The sequence below is a fragment of the Oncorhynchus nerka genome, linkage group LG17, assembly GCF_034236695.1.
Source record: "Oncorhynchus nerka isolate Pitt River linkage group LG17, Oner_Uvic_2.0, whole genome shotgun sequence".
NCBI classification, from domain to species: domain Eukaryota; kingdom Metazoa; phylum Chordata; class Actinopteri; order Salmoniformes; family Salmonidae; genus Oncorhynchus; species Oncorhynchus nerka.
The window spans coordinates 8862881-8887744 of NC_088412.1; the positions used below are offsets into that span (position 1 = coordinate 8862881).

Here is a 24864-nt window from a genome sequence, read left to right on the forward strand (position 1 = left end):
CTAGTACAGCCACAAAGTCATCAAATCAGATTTTAAGCCTAATGCATAACCCTAACCTTAAAGGGGAAAATTCAACTTCATTTTCATTATCTCCAGCATCACTCCAACATATGTCAAAATGACACATTTCTATGTTTTGTAGTCAAAAAGATAGAGGAATGTTTACACCTTCCTCTATCCAATGACATTCATCTGTGTGAATCATGCTATTTTAACCAATTATGAGGAGGTATTGCCTACTAATTGGTTGTGATGTCATTGGAGATACTATTATTTAGAAATGTGCCATTTTCACATTAGTTGATGTTGGGAAGGTGCTGGAGATGAATGAATCTGATTTTTTTTTAAATACCAACAAGCACATTTTTATTTTCATATATTTTTTACAATGAGGCCAATTTTAACTTAGCAGCTGGCCTATCTAAGTGGAGATCGCTCAGTTCTGTCTCCAGGACAAGACTCGTGACAATAAAGGTCAACCTGTGTCTGTGTGTGTTTGGCCACGGGTTGACGTTGTATAATGAATAATCAAGTCGTAGGGAATGCAACACGTTTGATAGTGGCCTGTGCTTGGCTGTTACAGTACGTAACTCCCCTCCCCTCTCCCCATGTGTGATTGGGCTGTATTTGGCTGTTACTGTAGGTGTACGTACCCCTCCTGACTCTACCCCCTGTGTGGTTGGGTCGTTCTGCAGCTGTGGTGACAAGACAACAAGGCCGTTCTCTCTCACTGGGGCTGAAGATCTCCTCTGGCGAGATGGCCTGGTCTATATGAGGACAGTCCTCATTGGCTAGAGCTGCATTGGCCGCCTCCCCATTCAGCTTGGAATCTTCAGACAGACACACAGGAGATTCCATAGAAATAGAAATAGAATTAGAACAGGAGATTATATAGAAACAGAACTAGAATTAGAACAGGAGATTCCATAGAAACAGAACTGGAATTAGAACAGGAGATTCCATAGAAACAGAACTAGAATTAAAACAGGAGATTCCATGGAAATATAACTAGAATTAGAACAGGAGATTCAATAGAAATATAATTAGAATAGGAGATTTCATAGAAATAGAATTAGAACAGGAGATTCCATAGAAATAGAATTAGAACAGTATATTCCATGGAAATAGAAATAGAATTAGAACAGGAGATTCCATGGAAATAGAATTAGAACAGGAGATTCCATGGAAATAGAAATAGAATTAAAACAGGAGATTCCATGGAAATAGAAATAGAATTAGAACAGGAGATTCCATGGAAATAGAAATAGAATTAGAACAGGAGATTCCATGGAAATAGAAATAGAATTAGAACAGGAGATTCCATGGAAATAGAAATAGAATTAGAACTGGAGATTCCATGGAAAAACAATTAGAACAGGAGATTCCATGGAAACAGAATAAGAACAGGAGATTCCATTGAAACATAATTAGAACAGGAGATTCCATGGAAATAGAATCAGAACAGGAGGTTCCATGGAAATAGAAATATAATTAGAACAGGAGATTCCATGGAAAAACAATTAGAACAGGAGATTCCATGGAAACAGAATTAGAACAGGAGATTCCATTGAAACATAATTAGAACAGGAGATTTCACGGAAATAGAATCAGAACAGGAGGTTCCATGGAAATAGAATCAGAACAGGAGATACCATGGAAACAGAATAAGAACAGGAGATTCCATTGAAACATAATTAGAACAGGAGATTCCATGGAAATAGAATCAGAACAGGAGGTTCCATGGAAATAGAATCAGAACAGGAGATACCATGGAAACAGAATAAGAACAGGAGATTCCATGGAAACAGAATTAGAACAGGAGATTCCATTGAAACATAATTAGAACAGGAGATTCCATGGAAATAGAATTAGAACAGGAGATTCCATGGAAATAGAATCAGAACAGGAGATGCCATTGACACATAATTAGAACAGGAGATTCCATGGAAATAGAATCAGAACAGGAGATTCCATAGAAATATATTTAGAACAGGAGATTCCATGGAAATATAATTTAAACAGGAGATTCCATGGAAATATAATTTAAACAGGAGATTCCATGGAAATAGAATCAGAACAGGAGATTCCATGGAAATAGAATCAGAACAGGAGATTCCATGGAAATAGAATCAGAACAGGAGATTCCATGGAAATAAAATGTAAACGGGAGATTCCATGGAAATAGAATCAGAACAGGAGATTCCATGGAAATAGAATCAGAACAGGAGATTCCATTGAAACAGAATTAGAACAGGAGATTCCATGGAAATAGAATAAGAACAGGAGATTCCATTGAAACAGAATTAGAACAGGAGATTCCATGGAAACAGAATCAAAACAGGAGATTCCATGGAAATAGAATCAGAACAGGAGATTCCATGGAAATAGAATCATAACACCTAGAAGAACATTAGAAAATAAATCTGGGAGATACAGACAACAGAATCAAACACTGATCAAATAAAGCATTTTAGGAAATGCTGCTGTTCCAACTGCCAAACAAAAGACTAGAGTTGATGAATGCAACAAGTAGAGATATGGGCATCCAATTCAATTCAATACAACGCTATGTATTCCCTGGGAAGCTAACCTCCAATCGATGCTGAGGTCTGGCTAAAGTTAATCATATGTGGTTTAGAAACAAACCACTATATTGCCAGTTTAATTATCCCACCTTGAAAATCTCATAAAATGGGGTACAAAAGCTTTGTCAAGTGCTACATTCTATACTGCACATATCCTAGCTTGCTATCATATCCTAGCATGCTATCATATCCTAGCATGCTATCATATCCTAGCATGTTTCAAATAAAATATTACTGACTCAATCAATCATAATAGCACTGATTTGGACAGTCAACAGTATGATTTGAAGCATGCTGCATTCGGGTATTACAGTGTGAACAGTAGTATTAGTGCGTAATGGTGCATGGACTCAGATGGTTAGTGGGTGTAGTGGTGGGTGTATGGATGGTATTTTAGTATGGTACGTGGGATGGTGTCAATGTGAGAAAAAAAAACATGTTAGCCTAAAACATCAACCCACTTGACAAGTAGTACCCTGGTACCTCAGTAAAAGCCTAGTACCTCAGTAGCAGCCTAGTACCTCAGTAGAAGCTTAGTACCTCAGTAGCAGCCTAGTACCTCACTAGCATCCTAGTACCTCAGTAGAAGCTTAGTACGTCAGTAGCATCCTAGTACCTCAGTAGCAGCCTAGTACCTCACTAGAATCCTAGTACCTCACTATCATCCTAGTACCTCAGTAGAATCCTAGTACCTCAGTAGCATCCTAGTACCTCACTAGCATCCTAGTACCTCACTAGCATCCTAGTACCTCACTAGCATCCTAGTACCTCACTAGCATCCTAGTACAGTGCCTTGCGAAAGTATTCGGCCCCCTTGAACTTTGCGACCTTTTGCCACATTTCAGGCTTCAAACATAAAGATATAAAACTGTATTTTTTTTGTGAAGAATCAACAAGTGGGACACAATCATGAAGTGGAACGACATTTATTGGATATTTCAAACTTTTTTAACAAATCAAAAACTGAAAAATTGGGCGTGCAAAATTATTCAGCTCCCTTAAGTTAATACTTTGTAGCGCCACCTTTTGCTGCGATTACAGTTGTAAGTCGCTTGGGGTATGTCTCTATCAGTTTTGCACATCGAGAGACTGAAAATTTTTCCCATTCCTCCTTGCAAAACAGCTCGAGCTCAGTGAGGTTGGATGGAGAGCATTTGTGAACAGCAGTTTTCAGTTCTTTCCACAGATTCTCGATTGGATTCAGGTCTGGACATTAACTTGGCCATTCTAACACCTGGATATGTTTATTTTTGAACCATTCCATTGTAGATTTTGCTTGGTTTTGGATCATTGTCTTGTTGGAAGACAAATCTCCGTCCCAGTCTCAGGTCTTTTGCAGACTCCATCAGGTTTTCTTCCAGAATGGTCCTGTATTTGGCTCGATCCATCTTCCCATCAATTTTAACCATCTTCCCTGTCCCTGCTGAAGAAAAGCAGGCTCAAACCATGATGCTGCCACCACCATGTTTGACAGTGGGGATGGTGTGTTCAGGGTGATGGGCTGTGTTGCTTTTACGCCAAACATAACGTTTTGCATTGTTGCCAAAAAGTTCAATTTTGGTTTCATCTGAACAGAGCACCTTCTTCCACATGTTTGGTGTGTCTCCCAGGTGGCTTGTGGCAAACTTTAAATGACACTTTTTATGGATATCTTTAAGAAATGGCTTTCTTCTTGACACTCTTCCATAAAGGCCAGATTTGTGCAATATACGACTGATTGTTGTCCTATGGACAGAGTGTCCCACCTCAGCTGTAGATCTCTGCAGTTCATCCAGAGTGATCATGGGCCTCTTGGCTGCATCTCTGATCAGTCTTCTCCTTGTATGAGCTGAAAGTTTAGAGGGACGGCCAGGTCTTGGTAGAATTGCAGTGGTCTGATACTCCTTCCATTTCAATATTATCGCTTGCACAGTGCTCCTTGGGATGTTTAAAGCTTGAGAAATATTTTTGTATCCAAATCCGGCTTTAAACTTCTTCACAACAGTATCTCGGACCTGCCTGGTGTGTTCCTTGTTCTTCATGATGCTCTCTGCGCTTTTAACGGACCTCTGAGACTATCACAGTGCAGGTGCATTTATACGGAGACTTGATTACACACAGGTGGATTGTATTTATCATCATTAGTCATTTAGGTCAACATTGGATCATTCAGAGATCCTCACAGAACTTCTGGAGAGAGTTTGCTGCACTGAAAGTAAAGGGGCTGAATAATTTTGCACGCCCAATTTTTCAGTTTTTGATTTGTTAAAAAAGTTTGAAATATCCAATAAATGTCGTTCCACTTCATGATTGTGTCACACTTGTTGTTGATTCTTCACAAAAAAATACAGTTTTATATCTTTATGTTTGAAGCCTGAAATGTGGCAAAAGGTCGCAAAGTTCAAGGGGGCCGAATACTTTCGCAAGGCACTGTACCTCACTAGCATCCTAGTACCTCAGTAGAAGCCTAGTAGCTCAGTAGAACCTGTGAGTGTAATCAATGATCAGAACTAATGTATCATATAGGTGCTAAAACAGGGCTGCCCAACCCTGTTCCTGGAGAGCTACCCTCCTGTAGGTGTTACTCCAACCCTGTTCCTGGAGATACCAATCTGTAGATTTAACTCCAACCCTGTTCCTGGAGAGCTACCTTCCTGTAGGTGCTATTCCAACCCTGTTCCTGGAGATACCAATCTGTAGGTTTAACTCCAACCCTGTTCCTGGAGAGCTACCCTCCTGTAGGTGCTACTCCAACCCTGTTCCTGGAGATACCAATCTGTAGGTTTAACTCCAACCCTGTTCCTGGAGATACCAATCTGTAGGTTTAACTCCAACCCTGTTCCTGGAGAGCTACCCTCCTGTAGGTGTTACTCCAACCCTGTTCCTGGAGATACCAATCTGTAGGTTTAACTCCAACCCTGTTCCTGGAGAGCTACCCTCCTGTAGGTGCTACTCCAACACTGTTCCTGGAGAGATACACTCTTGTAGGTTTTACTCCAACCCTCTAGGTTTTACAGGGTTGGAGTAAAACCTACAGGAGGGTCTCTCTCCAGATACAGGGTTGGGGTAAAGCCTACAGGAGGGTCTCTCTCCAGGAACAGGGTTGGAGTTAAAACCTACAGGAGGGAATCTCTCCAGGATCAGGGTTGGAGTTAAAACCTACAGGAGGGTATCTCTCCAGGATCAGGGTTGGAGTTAAAACCTACAGGAGGGTATCTCTCCAGGATCAGGGTTGGAGTTAAAACCTACAGGAGGGTAGCTCTCCAGGAACAGGGTTGGAGTTATAACCTACAGGAGGGTAGCTCTCCAGGAACAGGGTTGGAGTTATAACCTACAGGAGGGTAGCTCTCCAGGAACAGGGTTGGAGTTATAACCTATAAGAGGGTAGCTCTCCAGGATCAGGGTTGGAGTTAAACCTACAGGGGGGTAGCTCTCCAGAAACAGGGTTGGGTAGCCCTGCTCTCTCACACCTTTGTAATAGCACTGCAATTTCTACAGTAACAACATGGTTGTTATTGATTCCAAATTATTACATGGTAACAATTATTAACTTTGTACCGGAACTTTAGATTACAGAATCCCTTACATACCTTTAAATTAACTTAACCCGTTAAGTTGACTGAGAACACATTCTCATTTACAGCAACGACCTGGTGTATAGTTAGAGTGGAGGGAATGGGGGATGAATGAGCCAACTGTAAGGGGGGGATGATTAGGTGACCATGATGGTATGAAGGCGAAGTTGGGAATTTAGCCAGGACACCAGGGTTAACACTCCTACTCTTACAATAAGTGCCATGGGATCTTTAGTGACTACAGAGATTCAGGACGCCTGTTTAACGTCCCATCCGAAAGACAGCACCCTACACAGGGAAATATCCCCAATCACTGCCCTGGGGAATTGGGATATTTTTTTAGACCAGAGAAAAGGGTGCCTTCTACTGGCCCTCCAACACCACTTCCAACACCATCTGGTCTCCCATCCAGGGACCAACTAGGACCAACCCTGCTTAGCTTCAGAAGCAGGCCAGCAGTGGGATGCAGGGTGGTATGCTGCTGATCAAATTACCTTGATATAAGGCTTAATAATCATCACCATCCTCATCATCACACGTGACAGATCTATAGAGGTGTGTGACACTGATGCAGACGCCAGACAGGATGTGTGAGTTCTAGGAAGGGTGTGAGTTCTGAGAAGGGTGTGAGTTCTGGGAAGGGTGTGAGTTCTAGGAAGGGTGTGAGTTCTAGGAAGGGTGTGAGTTCTGGGAAGGGTGTGAGTTCTAGGAAGGGTGTGAGTTCTAGGAAGGGTGTGAGTTCTAGGAAGGGTGTGAGTTCTAGGAAGGGTGTGAGTTCTGGGAAGGGTGTGAGTACCTAGGAAGGGTGTGAGTTCTGGGAAGGGTGTGAGTTCTAGGAAGGGTGTGAGTTCTAGGAAGGGTGTGAGTTCTGGGAAGGGTGTGAGTTCTGGAAAGGGTGTGAGTTCTGGGAAGGGTGTGAGTTCTAGGAAGGGTGTGAGTTCTAGGAAGGGTGTGAGTTCTGGGAAGGGTGTGAGTTCTGGGAAGGGTGTGAGTTATGGGAAGGGTGTAAGTTCTAGGAAGGGTGTGAGTTCTAGGAAATGTGTAAGTTCTAGGAAGGGTGTGAGTTCTAGGAAGGGTGTGAGTTCTGGGAAGGGTGTGAGTTCTAGGAAGGGTGTGAATTCTAGGAAGGGTGTGAGTTCTGGGAAGGGTGTGAGTTCTGTGAAGGGTGTGAGTTCTAGGAAGGGTGTGAGTTCTGGGAAGGGTGTGAGTTCTGGAAAGGGTGTGAGTTCTGGGAATGGGTGTGAGTTCTGGGAATGGGTGTGAGTTCTAGGAAGGGTGTGAGTTCTAGGAAGGGTGTGAGTTCTAGGAAGGGTGTGTGTTCTGGGAAGGGTGTGAGTTCTAGGAAGGGTGTGAGTTCTAGGAAGGGTGTGAGTTCTGGGAAGGGTGTGAGTTCTGGGAAGGGTATGAGTTCTGGGAAGGGTGTGAGTTCTAGGAAGGGTGTGAGTTCTAGGAAGGGTGTGAGTTCTGGGAAGGGTGTGAGTTCTGGGAAGGGTGTGAGTTCTAGGAAGGGTGTGAGTTCTAGGAAGGGTGTGAGTTGTAGGAAAGTTGTGAGTTCTGAGAAGGGTGTGAGTTATGGGAAGAGTGTGAGTTCTAGGAAGGGTGTGAGTTCTAGGAAGGGTGTGAGTTCTGGGATGGGTGTGAGTTCTAGGAAGGGTGTGAGTTCTAGGAAGGGTGTGAGTTCTGGGAAGGGTGTGAGTACCTAGGAAGGGTGTGAGTTCTGGGAAGGGTGTCAGTTCTGGGAAGGGTAGGGTGTGAGTTCTAGGAAGGGTGTGAGTTCTAGGAAGGGTGTGAGTTCTAGGAAGGGTGTGAGTTCTGGGATGGGTGTGAGTTCTAGGAAGGGTGTGAGTTCTAGGAAGGGTGTGAGTTCTGGGAAGGGTGTGAGTACCTAGGAAGGGTGTGAGTTCTGGGAAGGGTAGGGTGTGAGTTCTAGGAAGGGTGTGAGTTCTAGGAAGGGTGTGATTTCTGGGAAGGGTGTGAGTTCTAGGAAGGGTGTGAGTTCTGGAAAGGGTGTGAGTTCTGGGAATGGTGTGAGTTCTAGGAAGGGTGTGAGTTCTGGGAAGGGTGTGAGTTCTGGGAAGGGTGTGAGTTCTAGGAAGGGTGTGAGTTCTAGGAAGGGTGTGAGTTCTGGGAAGGGTGTGAGTTCTAGGAAGGGTGTGAGTTCTGGGAAGGGTGTGAGTTCTGGGAAGGGTGTGAGTTCTGGGAAGGGTGTGAGTTCTGGGAAGGGTGTGAGTTGTAGGAAAGTTGTGAGTTCTGAGAAGGGTGTGAGTTATGGGAAGGGTGTGAGTTCTAGGAAGGGTGTGAGTTCTAGGAAGGGTGTGAGTTCTGGGATGGGTGTGAGTTCTAGGAAGGGTGTGAGTTCTAGGAAGGGTGTGAGTTCTGGGAAGGGTGTGAGTACCTAGGAAGGGTGTGAGTTCTGGGAAGGGTGTCAGTTCTGGGAAGGGTAGGGTGTGAGTTCTAGGAAGGGTGTGAGTTCTAGGAAGGGTGTGAGTTCTAGGAAGGGTGTGAGTTCTGGGATGGGTGTGAGTTCTAGGAAGGGTGTGAGTTCTAGGAAGGGTGTGAGTTCTGGGAAGGGTGTGAGTACCTAGGAAGGGTGTGAGTTCTGGGAAGGGTAGGGTGTGAGTTCTAGGAAGGGTGTGAGTTCTAGGAAGGGTGTGATTTCTGGGAAGGGTGTGAGTTCTAGGAAGGGTGTGAGTTCTGGAAAGGGTGTGAGTTCTGGGAATGGTGTGAGTTCTAGGAAGGGTGTGAGTTCTGGGAAGGGTGTGAGTTCTGGGAAGGGTGTGAGTTCTAGGAAGGGTGTGAGTTCTAGGAAGGGTGTGAGTTCTGGGAAGGGTGTGAGTTCTAGGAAGGGTGTGAGTTCTGGGAAGGGTGTGAGTTCTGGGAAGGGTGTGAGTTCTGGGAAGGGTGTGAGTTCTAGGAAGGGTGTGAGTTCTAGGGAGGGTGTGTGTTCTGGGAAGGGTGTGAGTTCTGGGAAGGGTGTGAGTTCTAGGAAGGGTGTGAGTTCTAGGAAGGGTGTGAGTTCTAGGAAGGGTGTGAGTTCTAGGAAGGGTGTGAGTTCTGGGAAGGGTGTGAGTTCTAGGAAGGGTGTGAATTCTAGGAAGGGGTAAGTTCTAGGAAGGGTGTGTGTTCTAGGAAGGCGGCACTGAGTCGTGTTCTACGTCCTAAATGATACCATATTCCCTACATAGTGCAATGATTCTGACCAGGGCCCACTAGACTATAGGGAACAGGGTACCATTAGGGCCGTGTTATTGAGAACTGGTGCATTACTCATGGTCATACTCCATATCTCCCTCTTTACTCCCTTTCTCAGAGTCTCAATCTGTAAGTCATACAGCTTATTGATCCTTGAATGAGAGATTCATTTGTTTAAATCGGATGTGGCTGAGTCATCTGATTGAGACAGGAGAGGGAGGGCGTCTACAGGCAAACAGTCAGACAGCAGAATGATGATGGGAAGTTGCAGGACAGTTGAGAACAGCGAACAGATAAGAGAAGAAGAGGACAGAGAAGAGAGAAGAGAGGAAGAGGACAGAGAAGAGAGGAAGAGAACAGAGAAGAGAGGAAGAGGACAGAGAAGAGAGAAGAGAGGAAGAAAACAGAGAAGAGAGGAAGAAAACAGAGAAGAGAGGAAGAAAACAGAAAGAGAACAGAGAACAGAGGAAGAGGACAGAGAAGAGAGGAAGAGAACAGAGAAGAGAGGAAGAGAACAGAGAAGAGAGGAAGAGAACAGAGAAGAGAGGAAGAGAACAGAGAAGAGAGGAAGAGAACAGAGAAGAGAGGAAGAGGACAGAGAAGAGAGGAAGAGGACAGAGAAGAGAGGAAGAGAACAGAGAAGAGAGGAAGAGAACAGAGAAGAGAGGAAGAGAACAGAGAAGAGAGGAAGAGGACAGAGAAGAGAGGAAGAGAACAGAGAAGAGAGGAAGAGGACAGAGAAGAGAGGAAGAGAACAGAGAACAGAGGAAGAGGACAGAGAACAGAGAAGAGAGGAAGAGAACAGAGAAGAGAGGAAGAGGACAGAGAAGAGAGAAGAGAGGAAGAAAACAGAGAAGAGAGGAAGAAAACAGAGAAGAGAGGAAGAAAACAGAGAAAGAGAACAGAGAAGAGAGGAAGAGAACAGAGAAGAGAGGAAGAGGACAGAGAAGAGAGGAAGAGAACAGAGAAGAGAGGAAGAGAACAGAGAAGAGAGGAAGAGAACAGAGAAGAGAGGAAGAGAACAGAGAAGAGAGGAAGAGAACAGAGAAGAGAGGAAGAGGACAGAGAAGAGAGGAAGAGGACAGAGAAGAGAGGAAGAGAACAGAGAAGAGAGGAAGAGAACAGAGAAGAGAGGAAGAGAACAGAGAAGAGAGGAAGAGGACAGAGAAGAGAGAAGAGAGGAAGAGAACAGAGAAGAGAGGAAGAGAACAGAGAAGAGAGGAAAAGAACAGAGAAGAGAGGAAGAGGACAGAGAACAGAGGAAGAGGACAGAGAACAGAGAACAGAGAAGAGAGGAAAGAACAGAGAAGAGAGGAAGAGGACAGAGAAGAGAGGAAGAGGACAGAGAAGAGAGTTGAGAACAGAGAACAGAGAAGAGAGGAAGAGAACAGATAAGAGAGGAAGAGGACAGAGAAGAGAGTTGAGAACAGAGAACAGAGAAGAGAGGAAGAGAACAGATAAGAGAGGAAGAGGACAAAGAAGAGAGTTGAGAACAGAGAACAGAGAAGAGAGGAATAGAACAGAGAAGAGAGAAGATTGTCCTCCTTTAGTTTACAGTTTAGAAAGACATCTATCATGGTGGTCTATAAGGCAGACTGTCGGCCTATAGACATCTATCATGGTGGTCTATAAGGCAGACTGTCGGCCTATAGACATCTATCATGGTGGTCTATAAGGCAGACTGTCGGCCTCCAGTATAGACATCTATCATGGTGGTCTATAAGACAGACTGTCGGCCTATAGACATCTATCATGGTGGTCTATAACACAGACTGTCGGCCTATAGACATCTATCATGGTAGTCTATAATACAGACTGTCAGCCTATAGACATCTATCATGGTGGTCTATAATACAGACTGTCGGCCTATAGACATCTATCATGGTGGTCTATAATACAGACTGTCGGCCTATAGACATCTATCATGGTGGTCTATAATACAGACTGTCGGCCTCCAGTATAGACATCTATCATGGTGGTCTATAAGACAGACTGTCAGCCTATAGACATCTATCATGGTGGTCTATAATACAGACTGTCGGCCTCCAGTATAGACATCTATCATGGTGGTCTATAATACAGACTGTCGGCCTCCAGTATAGACATCTATCATGGTGGTCTATAAGACAGACTGTCAGCCTATAGACATCTATCATGATGGTCTATAATACAGACTGTCGGCCTATAGACATCTATCATGGTGGTCTATAAGACAGACTGTCGGCCTATAGACATCTATCATGGTGGTCTATAATACAGACTGTCAGCCTATAGACATCTATCATGGTGGTCTATAATACAGACTGTCGGCCTATAGACATCTATCATGGTGGTCTATAATACAGACTGTCGGCCTATAATCTATCATGGTGGTCTATAATACAGACTGTCGGCCTATAGACATCTATCATGGTAGTCTATAATACAGACTGTCGGCCTATAATCTATCATGGTGGTCTATAATACAGACTGTCGGCCTATAGACATCTATCATGGTGGTCTATAAAACAGACTGTCGGCCTATAGACATCTATCATGGTAGTCTATAATACAGACTGTCGGCCTATAATCTATCATGGTGGTCTATAATACAGACTGTCGGCCTATAGACATCTATCATGGTAGTCTATAATACAGACTGTCGGCCTATAATCTATCATGGTGGTCTATAATACAGACTGTCGGCCTATAGACATCTATCATGGTAGTCTATAATACAGACTGTCGGCCTATAATCTATCATGGTGGTCTATAATACAGACTGTCAGTCTATAGACATCTATCATGGTAGTCTATAATACAGACTGTCGGCCTATAGGCATCTATAATGGTGGTCTATAATACAGACTGTCGGCCTATAGACATCTATCATGGTAGTCTATAATACAGACTGTCGGCCTATAATCTATCATGGTGGTCTATAATACAGACTGTCGGCCTATAGACTTCTATCATGGTGGTCTATAATACAGACTGTCGGCCTATATACATCTATCATGGTAGTCTATAATACAGACTGTCGGCCTATATACATCTATCATGGTAGTCTATAATACAGACTGTCGGCCTATAGACTTCTATCATGGTGGTCTATAATACAGACTGTCGGCCTATAGACATCTATCATGGTGGTCTATAATACAGACTGTCGGCCTATAGACTTCTACCATGGTGGTCTATAAGGCAGACTGTCGGCCTCCAGTATAGACATCTATCATGGTGGTCTATAATACAGACTGTCGGCCTATAGACATCTATCATGGTTGTCTATAATACAGACTGTCGGCCTCCAGTATAGACATCTATCATGGTGGTCTATAATACAGACTGTCGGCCTCCAGTATAGACATCTATCATGGTGGTCTATAATACAGACTGTCGGCCTATAGACATCTATCATGGTGGTCTATAATACAGACTGTCGGCCTATAGACATCTATCATGGTGGTCTATAATACAGACTGTCGGCCTATAGACATCTATCATGGTGGTCTATAAGGCAGACTGTCGGCCTCCAGTATAGACATCTATCATGGTGGTCTATAATACAGACTGTCGGCCTATAGACATCTATCATGGTGGTCTATAATACAGACTGTCGGCCTATAGACATCTATCATGGTGGTCTATAAGGCAGACTGTCGGCCTCCAGTATAGACATCTATCATGGTGGTCTATAATACAGACTGTCGGCCTATAGACTTCTACCATGGTGGTCTATAATACAGACTGTCGGCCTATAGACATCTGTCATGGTTTCTTACCTGGAAACTGTACTTCAAAGATGTCTTCGTGTGTCAGAGCCATGTTTTGAGCCAGAGCCAAAACGGGGTGGACTAAGTTCGGGCTTTCAGGAAGGAGCGGTGCTTTATGGGGCGTTGGAGGAGAGTTGATGCTGGACTTACAGTAGTTGGGTGATCCTGGTTGGGGTGCTCGCGGGATATGCTTGTTCTTCTTCTTTGGTAGCTTCTGCTTCGCCATGGCCAGGGAGTAATACATTCCAAAGTTGTTGACGATCACGGGGACGGGCATGGCGATGGTCAGTACACCCGACAGGGCGCACAGTGCGCCGACAAGCATACCCGACCACGTCTGGGGGTACATGTCGCCGTAGCCAAGGGTCGTCATGGTAACGACGGCCCACCAGAATCCGATGGGGATGTTCTTGAAGTGCGTGTGATCGCTGGCGCGCGGGTCGGTCGGGTCCGCTCCCATCCGTTCGGCGTAGTAGATCATCGTGGCGAAGATGAGGACTCCGAGGGCGAGGAAGATAATGAGGAGGAGGAACTCATTGGTGCTAGCCCGTAACGTGTGACCCAGAACCCTCAGGCCCACGAAGTGACGGGTCAGCTTGAAGATACGCAGGATCCTGACGAACCTCACCACCCTCAGGAACCCCAGAACATCCTTAGCCGCTTTAGAAGACAGCCCACTCAGCCCGACCTCCAGGTAGAACGGTAAGATAGCCACGAAGTCGATAACGTTGAGAGCTTTCTTCATGAACTCCATCTTATCCGGACAGAATATGACTCGCATCATGAACTCAAAGGTAAACCAGACCACGCAGACGCCCTCGATATAGGTGAGATAGACCACCGTCTCCGTCTCCTGGTACACATGCTCCACCGTCACGTTGTCCACCAGCTCAAGCTCGGTGCGGTTCACGATGGGGTTGAAGAACTCGTGGGTCTCCAGGCAGAAGGTGGAGATGGACACGAGGATGAAGAACAGAGAGGCCAGGGCTATCCACTGTGGAGGAGGGAGAAAAGAGAGGAATGGAAAGAGAGAGAACGAGGGAAAGAGAGATTATTATTTGAAGGTTGTGACATAAGTACTTCATAATACAATTATAAGCAGTGCAGAGATGTACAGAAGATGGAGATGGACACCAGAGAGAGAGAGGGGAGGAGAGAGAGAAAAGGGAGGGGAGGAAAGAGAGAGGGGAGGAGAGACAAGGGAGGGAGGAGAGAGAGGGGAGTGGAGGTAAGAGAAAAGGGGAGGAGAGAGGGAAAGGGGAGGAGAGAGAAAAGGGAAGTGAGGAAAGAGAGAGGGGAGGAGAGAGAGAAAAGGGAGGGGAGGAAAGAGAGAGGGGAGGAGAGACAGGGGAGGGAGGAGAGAGAGGGGAGTGGAGGTAAGAGAAAAGGGGAGGAGAGAGAAAAGGGAGGGGAGGAAAGAGAGAGGGGAGGAGAGTCAGGGGAGGGAGGAGAGAGAGGGGAGGGGAGGTAAGAGAAAAGGGGAGGAGAGAGGGAAAGGGGAGGAGAGAGAAAAGGGAGGGGTGGAAAGAGAGAGGGGAGGAGAGACAGGGGAGGGAGGAGAGAGAGGGGAGGGGAGGTAAGAGATAAGAGGAGGAGAGAGGGAAAGGGGGGAGAGATAAGAAGGGGAGGAAAGAGAAAAAGGGGAGGAGAGGAGAGAGAGGGGGAGCAAAGAGAGCCGGGGAGGAAGGAGAGAGAGAATGGGAGGGGAGAGAGAGAGAAAGAGGAGGAGGGGAGAGAGAAAGGGGAGAAGAAAGGGGAACGAGACCTCCACTCTCTCCCTCCCCTTTCTCTTTCTATTTCCCTCTCTCTCTCCTCCCCTCCCCTTGCTCTCTCGACCCCTCTCTACCCCTCTCTATCCTACCCTCCCTCCCCCTTTCTCTCTCTCCTCCCTCTCTCTCCCTCTCTATTCCTCTCTCCTCTCCTCCCTTTCTCTCGCTCTACCCCTCTCTCTCTCCAACCCTCTCTCTCCCCTCTCCTCCCCTTTCTCTCTGTCCTCCCCTCCCTCTCTCCTCCTCCCTCCCTCTCTCCATCTCCTCCCCTTTCTCTCTTCTCCCTCCCTCTCTCTTCTCCCTCCCTCCCTCCCTCTCTCTCTCTTACTCCCCTCTCCTTTCTCTCTCCTTCCCTCCCTCCCTCCCTCCTCCCTCCCCTTTCTCTCTCTCCCTCCCTCCCTCTCTCCCTCCCTCCCTCTCTCCCTCCTCCCCTCCCCTTTCTCTCTCCTTCCCTCCCCTCCCCTTTCTCTCTCGTCCCCACCCCTTTCTCTCTCCTCCCCTCCCATTTCTCTCTCCATCTCCTCCCCTTTCTTTGTACAACATACTCTTATGTATATCATGTATTGATTGACATTGGTACAACAGGAAGGTTATAACAGTCTGTCCAGTCCACATCAATGTAACAACGGGAAGGTTATAACAGTCTGTCCAGTCCACATCAATGTAACAACAGGAAGGTTATAACAGTCTGTCCAGTCCACATCAATGTAACAACAGGAAGGTTATAACAGTCTGTCCAGTCCACATCAATGTAACAACGGGAAGGTTATAACAGTCTGTCCAGTCCACATCAATGTAACAACAGGAAGGTTATAACAGTCTGTCCAGTCCACATCAATGTAACAACGGGAAGGTTATAACAGTCTGTCCAGTCCACATCAATGTAACAACAGGAAGGTTATAACAGTCTGTCCAGTCCACATCAATGTAACAACGGGAAGGTTATAACAGTCTGTCCAGTCCACATCAATGTAACAACAGGAAGGTTATAACAGTCTGTCCAGTCCACATCAATGTAACAACGGGAAGGTTATAACAGTCTGTCCAGTCCACATCAATGTAACAGGAAGGTTATAACAGTCTGTCCAGTCCACATCAATGTAACAACGGGAAGGTTATAACAGTCTGTCCAGTCCACATCAATGTAACAACGGGAAGGTTATAACAGTCTGTCCAGTCCACATCAATGTAACAACGGGAAGGTTATAACAGTCTGTCCAGTCCACATCAATGTAACAACGGGAAGGTTATAACAGTCTGTCCAGTCCACATCAATGTAACAACGGGAAGGTTATAACAGTCTGTCCAGTCCACATCAATGTAACAACAGGAAGGTTATAACAGTCTGTCCAGTCCACATCAATGTAACAACAGGAAGGTTATAACAGTCTGTCTCTCTTGTTACAGAGTCTGCATCCCAAATGGCACCCTATTCCTTATATAGTGCACTACTTTAGACCAGGGCCCTATTCCCTATATAGAGGACTACTTTTGACCAGGGCCCTTTTCCCTACTCCTCCATTAGGATGATAGATGATACATGTAATCTACTCCTCCATTTGGATGATAGATGATGGATGTAATCTACTCCTCCATTAGGATGATAGATGTAATCTACTCCTCCATTAGGATGATAGATGTAATCTACTCCTCCATTAGGATGATAGATGTAATCTACTCCTCCATTAGGATGATAGATGTAATCTACTCCTCCGTTAGGATGAAATCTACTCCTCCATTAGGATGATAGATGTAATCTACACCTCCATTAGGATGATAGATGTAATCTACTCCTCCATTAGGATGATAGATGTAATCTACTCCTCCATTAGGATGATAGATGTAATCTACACCTCCATTAGGATGATAGTTGATAGATGTAATCTACTCCTCCATTAGGATGATAGATGTAATCTACTCCTCCATTAGGATGATAGATGTAATCTACACCTCCATTAGGATGATAGATGTAATCTACACCTCCATTAGGATGATAGTTGATAGATGTAATCTACTCCTCCATTAGGATGATAGATGTAATCTACACCTCCATTAGGATGATAGATGTAATCTACACCTCCATTAGGATGATAGTTGATAGATGTAATCTACACCTCCATTAGGATGATGGATGTAATCTACTCCTCCATTAGGATGATAGATGTAATCTACTCCTCCATTAGGATGATAGATGTAATCTACACCTCCATTAGGATGATAGATGTAATCTACTCCTCCATTAGGATGATAGATGTAATCTACTCCTCCATTAGGATGATAGATGTAATCTACTCCTCCATTAGGATGATAGATGTAATCTACACCTCCATTAGGATGATAGATGTAATCTACTCCTCCATTAGGATGATAGATGTAATCTACTCCTCCATTAGGATGATGGATGTAATCTACTCCTCCATTAGGATGATAGATGTAATCTACACCTCCATTAGGATGATAGATGTAATCTACACCTCCATTAGGATGATAGATGTAATCTACACCTCCATTAGGATGATGGATGTAATCTACTCCTCCATTAGGATGATAGATGTAATCTACTCCTCCATTAGGATGATAGATGTAATCTACTCCTCCATTAGGATGATGGATGTAATCTACACCTCCATTAGGATGATAGATGTAATCTACACCTCCATTAGGATGATAGATGTAATCTACACCTCCATTAGTAGAAATGGACTGAAACCTTTCTGTTTCAACACAGAGAAACTGTGTCCTTTCCCACGTCAGTAATGACAAGCTGACGGATACTGTAGAAATGGGATGAAACCTTGGAGGTGACTTCTCTGGGTTGATTTGTCGCGTAGCTTTGTTTGTTTGTGTTTGTGGGTGCTTTGTTTGTTTGTGTTTGTGGGTGCTATGTTTGTTTGTGTTTGTGTTTGTGGGTGCTTTGTTTGTTTGTGTTTGTGGGTGCTTTGTTTGTTTGTGTTTGTGGGTGCTTTGTTTGTTTGTGTTTGTGGGTGCTATGTTTGTTTGTGTTTGTGTTTGTGGGTGCTTTGTTTGTTTGTGTTTGTGGGTGTTTTGTTTGTTTGTGAAGGTAGTTATGTGTCAACACAAACTCATCTGCAAGAACTGCAGCTTTTCTCAAGTGTAAGACCCTTGTGCTCATAAATGTAGGTCTCAACCCTTTTGTTTGAAGGCAATTCTCGAACTGCTCTAGAAGTATTTAAATCCTCAAGGTCCTAGACCTCTTGAGAACCACACCGTCTGATCAAATAGACCTGCTTACTCCCTTGCGAACTCAACATGGCTTTGTTATTCTGTTTTTGTTGTAATTTATGGAACTGTTGTCTGTATGCCTCTGGGACCAACTCGTAAACCAAAAGGATAACAGCTTTATCAGTGTCATAATCTGAACTCTGGTCAAGAGATAAAGTAGAGTACACTTTCTGAGCCTTTCCACCAGAACACTTTCTGAGCCTTTCCCACCAGAACACTTTCTGAGCCTTTCCCACCAGAACACTTTCTGAGCCTTTCCCACCAGAACACTTTGTCTTTCCCACCAGAACACTTTGTCTTTCCCACCAGAACACTTTGTCTTTCCCACCAGAACGCTTTGTCTTTCCCACCAGAACACTTTGTCTTTCCCACCAGAACACTTTGTGTTTCCCACCAGAACACTTTGTCTTTCCCACCAGAACACTTTGTCTTTCCCACCAGAACACTTGGTCTTTCCCACCAGAACACTTTGTCTTTCCCACCAGAACACTTTGTCTTTCCCACCAGAACACTTTGTGTTTCCCACCAGAACACTTTGTCTTTCCCACCAGAACACTTTGTCTTTCCCACCAGAACACTTTGTCTTTCCCACCAGAACACTTTGTCTTTCCCACCAGAACACTTTGTCTTTCCCACCAGAACACTTTCTGAGCCTTTCCCACCAGAACACTTTGGAGGAGCAGTGACTAAATGTCTCAGGTACATTTTAGGGAGGTGGCAATCCGCTCAAACAGAGTAAAATATATATCCACCTCCTTTTTATTGAACAAGCCGGCTGTTCCGACCAAGATCAAACTCTGTTGAGGGTGCAGGATGGAAACTGGATTCAGAGTATATCTCAGTCAAACACTCACATTCATGTTCCCCTTTCGTTGTGCTCTAGCTCGAATGTGCTTGTGCTCAACCCCTCTTTTTTACGCTGCTGCTACTCTCTGTTTGTCATATAAGTATAGTCACTTTAACTATACATTCATGTACATACTACCTCAATTGGGCCGACCAACGAGTGCTTCCGCACATTGGCTAACCGGGCTATCTGCATTGTGTTCCACCACCCACCACCCGCCAACACCTCTTTTACGCTACTGCTACTCTCTGTTCATCATATATGCATAGTCACTTTAACCATATCTACATGTACATACTACCTCAATCAGCCTGACTAACCGGTGTCTGTATGTAGCCTCGCTACATACATTTTGTTCCCCCCGGCAAGAACCAAATACTGTCGCTAAAACAGAAAGGGGAAGTAACAAAAAGTCACTGGCAACAACCAAAATGAAACAGGTGGGTTTTTAGGAGGGGGGGTTCTGAAAAACACTCACGGGGGTGTCCACTGAAAGTTGCCTAGCAACAACAACTGGAGCCAAAAAAGACGGCCACTAAATGTGCCTATAAATTTGCACAAACTTAAAGACAAGAAGAAAAAGTGGAAGCAAAATGAAAATCAGACAAAGGAATGTTTTCTAGAAATCAAAATAGGGCAACCAAAGGATCTTTACACCTTCCCACTAATGAGATAGCCACCAGCACAGGTGTACCACATACTGACTAACGAGGTGACGACAATCGGTGCGCCCTACATGCTAACGAGCTATACGTGCTGAAGTCCAACCTCAAAACATAAAATGGAAAAACCAAAGCCTGTAACAAATGGAATTAATAGAATAGTCACAAAAATGCAAACCCCTCTCACCTGGCACCTCAGACAGGCTAAAGAAAAGACTCAAACCCCTCACACCTGGCACCCCAGACAGGCTAAAGAAAAGACTCAAACCCCTCCCACCTGGCACCTCAGACAGGCTAAAGAAAAGACTCAAACCCCTCCCACCTGGCACCCCAGACAGGCTAAAGAAAAGACTCAAACCCCTCCCACCTGGCACCTCAGACAGGCTAAAGAAAAGACTCAAACCCCTCACACCTGGCACCCCAGACAGGCTAAAGAAAAGACTCAAACCCCTCCCACCTGGCACCTCAGACAGGCTAAAGAAAAGACTCAAACCCCTCCCACCTGGCACCCCAGACAGGCTAAAGAAAAGACTCAAACCCCTCCCACCTGGCACCCCAGACAGGCTAAAGAAAAGACTCAAACCCCTCCCACCTGGCACCTCAGACAGACTAAAGAAAAGACTCAAACCCCTCCCACCTGGCACCCCAGACAGGCTAAAGAAAAGACTCAAACCCCTCCCACCTGGCACCCCAGACAGGCTAAAGAAAAGACTCAAACCCTCCCACCTGGCACCCCAGACAGGCTAAAGAAAAGACTCAAACCCCTCCCACCTGGCACCTCAGACAGACTAAAGAAAAGACTCAAACCCCTCCCACCTGGCACCCCAGACAGGCTAAAGAAAAGACTCAAACCCCTCCCACCTGGCACCCCAGACAGGCTAAAGAAAAGACTCAAACCCCTCCCACCTGGCACCCCAGACAGGCTAAAGAAAAGACTCAAACCCCTCCCACCTGGCACCCCAGACAGGCTAAAGAAAAGACTCAAACCCCTCCCACCTGGCACCCCAGACAGGCTAAAGAAAAGACTCAAACCCCTCACACCTGGCACCCCAGACAGGCTAAATAAAAGACTCAAACCCCTCCCACCTGGCACCCCAGACAGGCTAAAGAAAATACTCAAACCCCTCCCACCTGGCACCCCAGACAGGCTAAAGAAAAGACTCAAACCCCTCCCACCTGGCACCCCAGACAGGCTAAAGAAAAGACTCAAACCCCTCCCACCTGGCACCCCAGACAGGCTGAAGAAAAGACTCAAACCCCTCCCACCTGGGACCCCAGACAGGCTAAAGAAAAGACTCAGAGTCTTTGAAAGATTTCAGATAGTAACTGAACCCAAACCTGGTACCCATAGAGATAGATACGTATATGTTTCAGCCAGCCAGCCAGGCAGACTAATGGAATGAATGATACATCTGGGAGGGGGAGGTGTGTGTGTGTGTGTGTGTGTGTGTGTGTGTGTGTGTGTGTGTGTGTGTGTGTGTGTGTCTGTGTGTGTGTGTGTGTGTGTGTGTGTGTGTGTGTGTGTGTGTGTGTGTGTGTGTGTGTGTGTGTGTGTGTGTGTGTCTGTGTCTGTGTCTCTGTTGCTAAGTGAGACAAGTCAGGGTATGATTGAAACTGAGTGGTGCTTGATACTCCAGCGAGTAAATGCAACACACACACACACATACACACACACACACACACACACACACACAATTAGCGTGCCATACTCACATACAGTACAGAGAATACCATGCAAATTACCCCCTTCCCTTTAGCATAAGGTCATTCAGTTGATACTATAAAAATGCTACTTAAAATGAGTCACGTTTGGCATATTAACACATAGTAAATAACATGCAAATCACCCCTTAAACTTTAGCATAAGCTCACCTGGAGTAAGTACCATGGATCGTTTACATCAAATGATGTATATAAACCCTGGATGACTGACAGGGGCGCTGTATTGAAGCCAACGTGCAGCCATCTTGGTATTCCTCTATATACAGTGCCTTGCGAAAGTATTCGGCCCCCTTGAACTTTGCCCCTGAAATGTGGCAAAAAGTCGCAAAGTTCAAGGGGGCCGAATACTTTCGCAAGGCACTGTATTCTATTACAGACACCTTAATTAATGCATATCTTTAAATTATGTTAGCTAAACATAAAAATATATATATATATATTATATATAAATAATTTATTTTAGAGTGTACTAATGTTACTGTCCCCACTATAACATCAAAAAATATTAAATGTATGTAATTTAGTCCTTTATTGAACATTTCATTGAAATACTGTATAATTCCATTCATTCCTATGGAGCACTGCTTCTACTGGGGAGAGCCAATATGGCCGACCGGAGGCTTCAAAGCCTCTGAATGGGTTTATACACATCATTGTTTACGTCACAATACTCACTACAGTCCGAGTACAACAGATGGTTTACATCACTATAGCCCGAGTACCAGGGATGGTATGGCACGCTAATCTCACACAAATCATCTAGGAACCCACCAGGTACAACCCTAAATCTGTAAACACGGGCATCCTCATAGATATCATCCTGACCAACCTGCCCTCCAAATACACCTCTGCTGTTTTCAATCAGGATCTCAGCGATCACTGCCTCATTGCCTGCATCCGTCATGGGTCCGTGGTCAAAAGACTACCCCTCATCACAGTCAAACGCTCCCTAAAACACTTCTGCGAGCAGGCCTATCTAATCGACATGGCCCGGGTATCCTGGAAGGATATTGACCTCATCCCGTCAGTTGAGGATAACTGGTTATTATTTAAAAGTAATTTCCTCGCCATCTTAAATAAGCATGCCCCTTTCAGAAAGTATAGAACTAAGAACAGATATAGCCCTTGGTTCGCTCCAGAGCTGACTGCCCTCGACCAGCACAAAAACATCCTGTGGCGGACTGCAATAGCATCGAATAGTCGCCGCGATATGCAACTGTTCAGGAAAGTCAGGAACCAATACACACAGTCAGTTAGGAAAGCAAATTATACTTTTTCACAGAAATTTGCATCCTGTAGCTCTAACTCCAAAAAGTTCTGGGACACTGTAAAGTCCATGGAGAATAAGAGCACCTCCTCCCAACTGCCCACTGCACTGAGGCTAGGAAACACTGTCACCACTGATAAATCCATGATAATCGAGAATTTCAATAAGCATTTCTCTACGGCTGGCCATGCTTTCCTCCTGGCTACCCCTACCCCGGCCAACAGCTCCAAACCCCCAGATTCTCCTTCACCCAAATCCAGATAGCAGATTTTCTGAAAGAGCTGCAAAACCTGGACCCGTACAAATCAGCTGGGCTAGAAAATCTGAACCCTCTATTTCTAATTATCTGCCGTCATTGTTGCAACCCCTATTACTAGTCTGTTCAACATCTCTTTCATATCGTCCGAGATTCCTAAATATTGGAAAGCTGCCGCGGTCAGACCCCCCTTCAAAGGGGGAGACACTCTCAACCCAAACTGTTACAGACCTATATCCATCCTGCCTTGCCTTTCTAAAGTCTTTGAAAGCCAAGTTAATAAACAGATCACTGACCATTTCGAATCCCACCGTACCTTCTCCGCTGTGTAATCTGGTTTACGAGCTGGTCATGGGGGCACCTCAGCCACGCTGAGGTACTAAGGTACTAAACGATATCATAAACCACCATCGATAAAAGACAATAGTGTGTAGCCGTATTCATTCAGTATTTCTACTTGCACATCATCATCTGCACATCCATCACTTCAGTGTTAATTTGATGAAATGTAGTTGCTTCGCTACTACGGCCTATTTATTGCCTTACCTCCTTACTCCATTTGCACACACTGTATATAGAGTTTTCTATTGTGTCATCGACTGTACTTTTGTTTATCCTATGTGTAACTCTGTGTTGTTTTTTGTCGCACTGCTTTGCTTTATCTTGGCCAGTTCGCAGTTGTAAATGAGAACTTGTTCTCAACTAGCCTACCTGGTTAAATAAAGGTGAAATAAAAAATAAAAATAATGGTTGACATCACTACAGCCCGAGTACCACGGCTGGTTTACCTCACTAGAGCCCGAGTACCACGGCTGGTTTACCTCACTAGAGCCCGAGTACCACGGATGGTTTACCTCACTATAGCCCGAGTACCACGGATGGTTTACCTCACTATAGCTGAGTACCACGGATGGTTGACATCACTATAGCTGAGTACTATAGATGGTTTACCTCACTACAGCCCGAGTACCACGGATGGTTTACCTCACTATAGCTGAGTACCACGGATGGTTTACCTCACTACAGCCCGAGTACCACGGATGGTTTACCTCACTATAGCTGAGTACTACAGATGGTTTACCTCACTATAGCTGAGTACTACAGATGGTTTACCTCACTATAACTGAGTACCACGGATGGTTTACCTCACTATAGCTGAGTACTACAGATGGTTTACCTCACTATAGCCCGAGTACCGCGGATGGTTTACCTCACTAGAGCCCGAGTACCGCGGATGGTTAACCTCACTACAGCCCGAGTACCACGGATGGTTAACCTCACTATAGCTGAGTACCACGGATGGTTTACCTCACTATAGCTGAGTACCACGGATGGTTTACCTCACTATAGCTGAGTACAACAGATGGTTAACCTCACTACAGCTGAGTACTACAGATGGTTTACCTTACTATAGCTGAGTACTACAGATGGTTTACCTCACTATAGCTGAGTACCACGGATGGTTAACCTCACTATAGCTGAGTACCACGGATGGTTAACCTCACTATAGCTGAGTACCACGGATGGTTAACCTCACTATAGCTGAGTACCACGGATGGTTTACATCACTAGAGCTGAGTACTACAGAAGAAAACCATCTAAATATATGCATATTTGTCTTTTTTAATCTACCAGTTGGTGCTGAAAAAATCTAATTTTCTAAATTATTCTTGGCAAATTTTAGGGTTAGGAAAGTGCGTATGGATCATTGTAAAAAATAATGGAGAGCGTTTACACACAAAATATATTGATGAATCAAAATCATTAAATATTGGAAGGTGGTAAAAGTCTACAATAAGGAGTTGAACAATAGTCCTATAAAATGTACCATAATCCTCACTAAATCACGGAACTGTATCACAAAGATCCAGTTATTGTGCGCCAGGCTCCAGGTTTCAACCTGCTACGGGTGGTCTGAGTTCCAGAACGTCCTAAATTAAATCGCGCAACATTAGCCTGATATGAACCACTAATGCTAGTGACCCTCAGGAACAACTACACAGGACGTGACG

The 24864-nt window shown here is 44.8% G+C and overlaps 1 protein-coding gene across 1 annotated transcript in view; it reads right to left on the reverse strand.

Moving 5' to 3' along the window:
- kcnc1b (potassium voltage-gated channel, Shaw-related subfamily, member 1b) overlaps window positions 1–24864 on the reverse strand; it is a 54955-nt gene that overhangs the window by 15760 nt on the left and 14331 nt on the right. The window contains exons 2-3 of the mRNA XM_029652303.2: window positions 13096–14080; window positions 654–830 (exon numbers count right to left, since the gene is read on the reverse strand). Of these exons, the coding sequence (XP_029508163.1) occupies window positions 654–830; window positions 13096–14080 (1162 nt within the window). The remainder of the gene's footprint in view (window positions 1–653; window positions 831–13095; window positions 14081–24864) is intronic.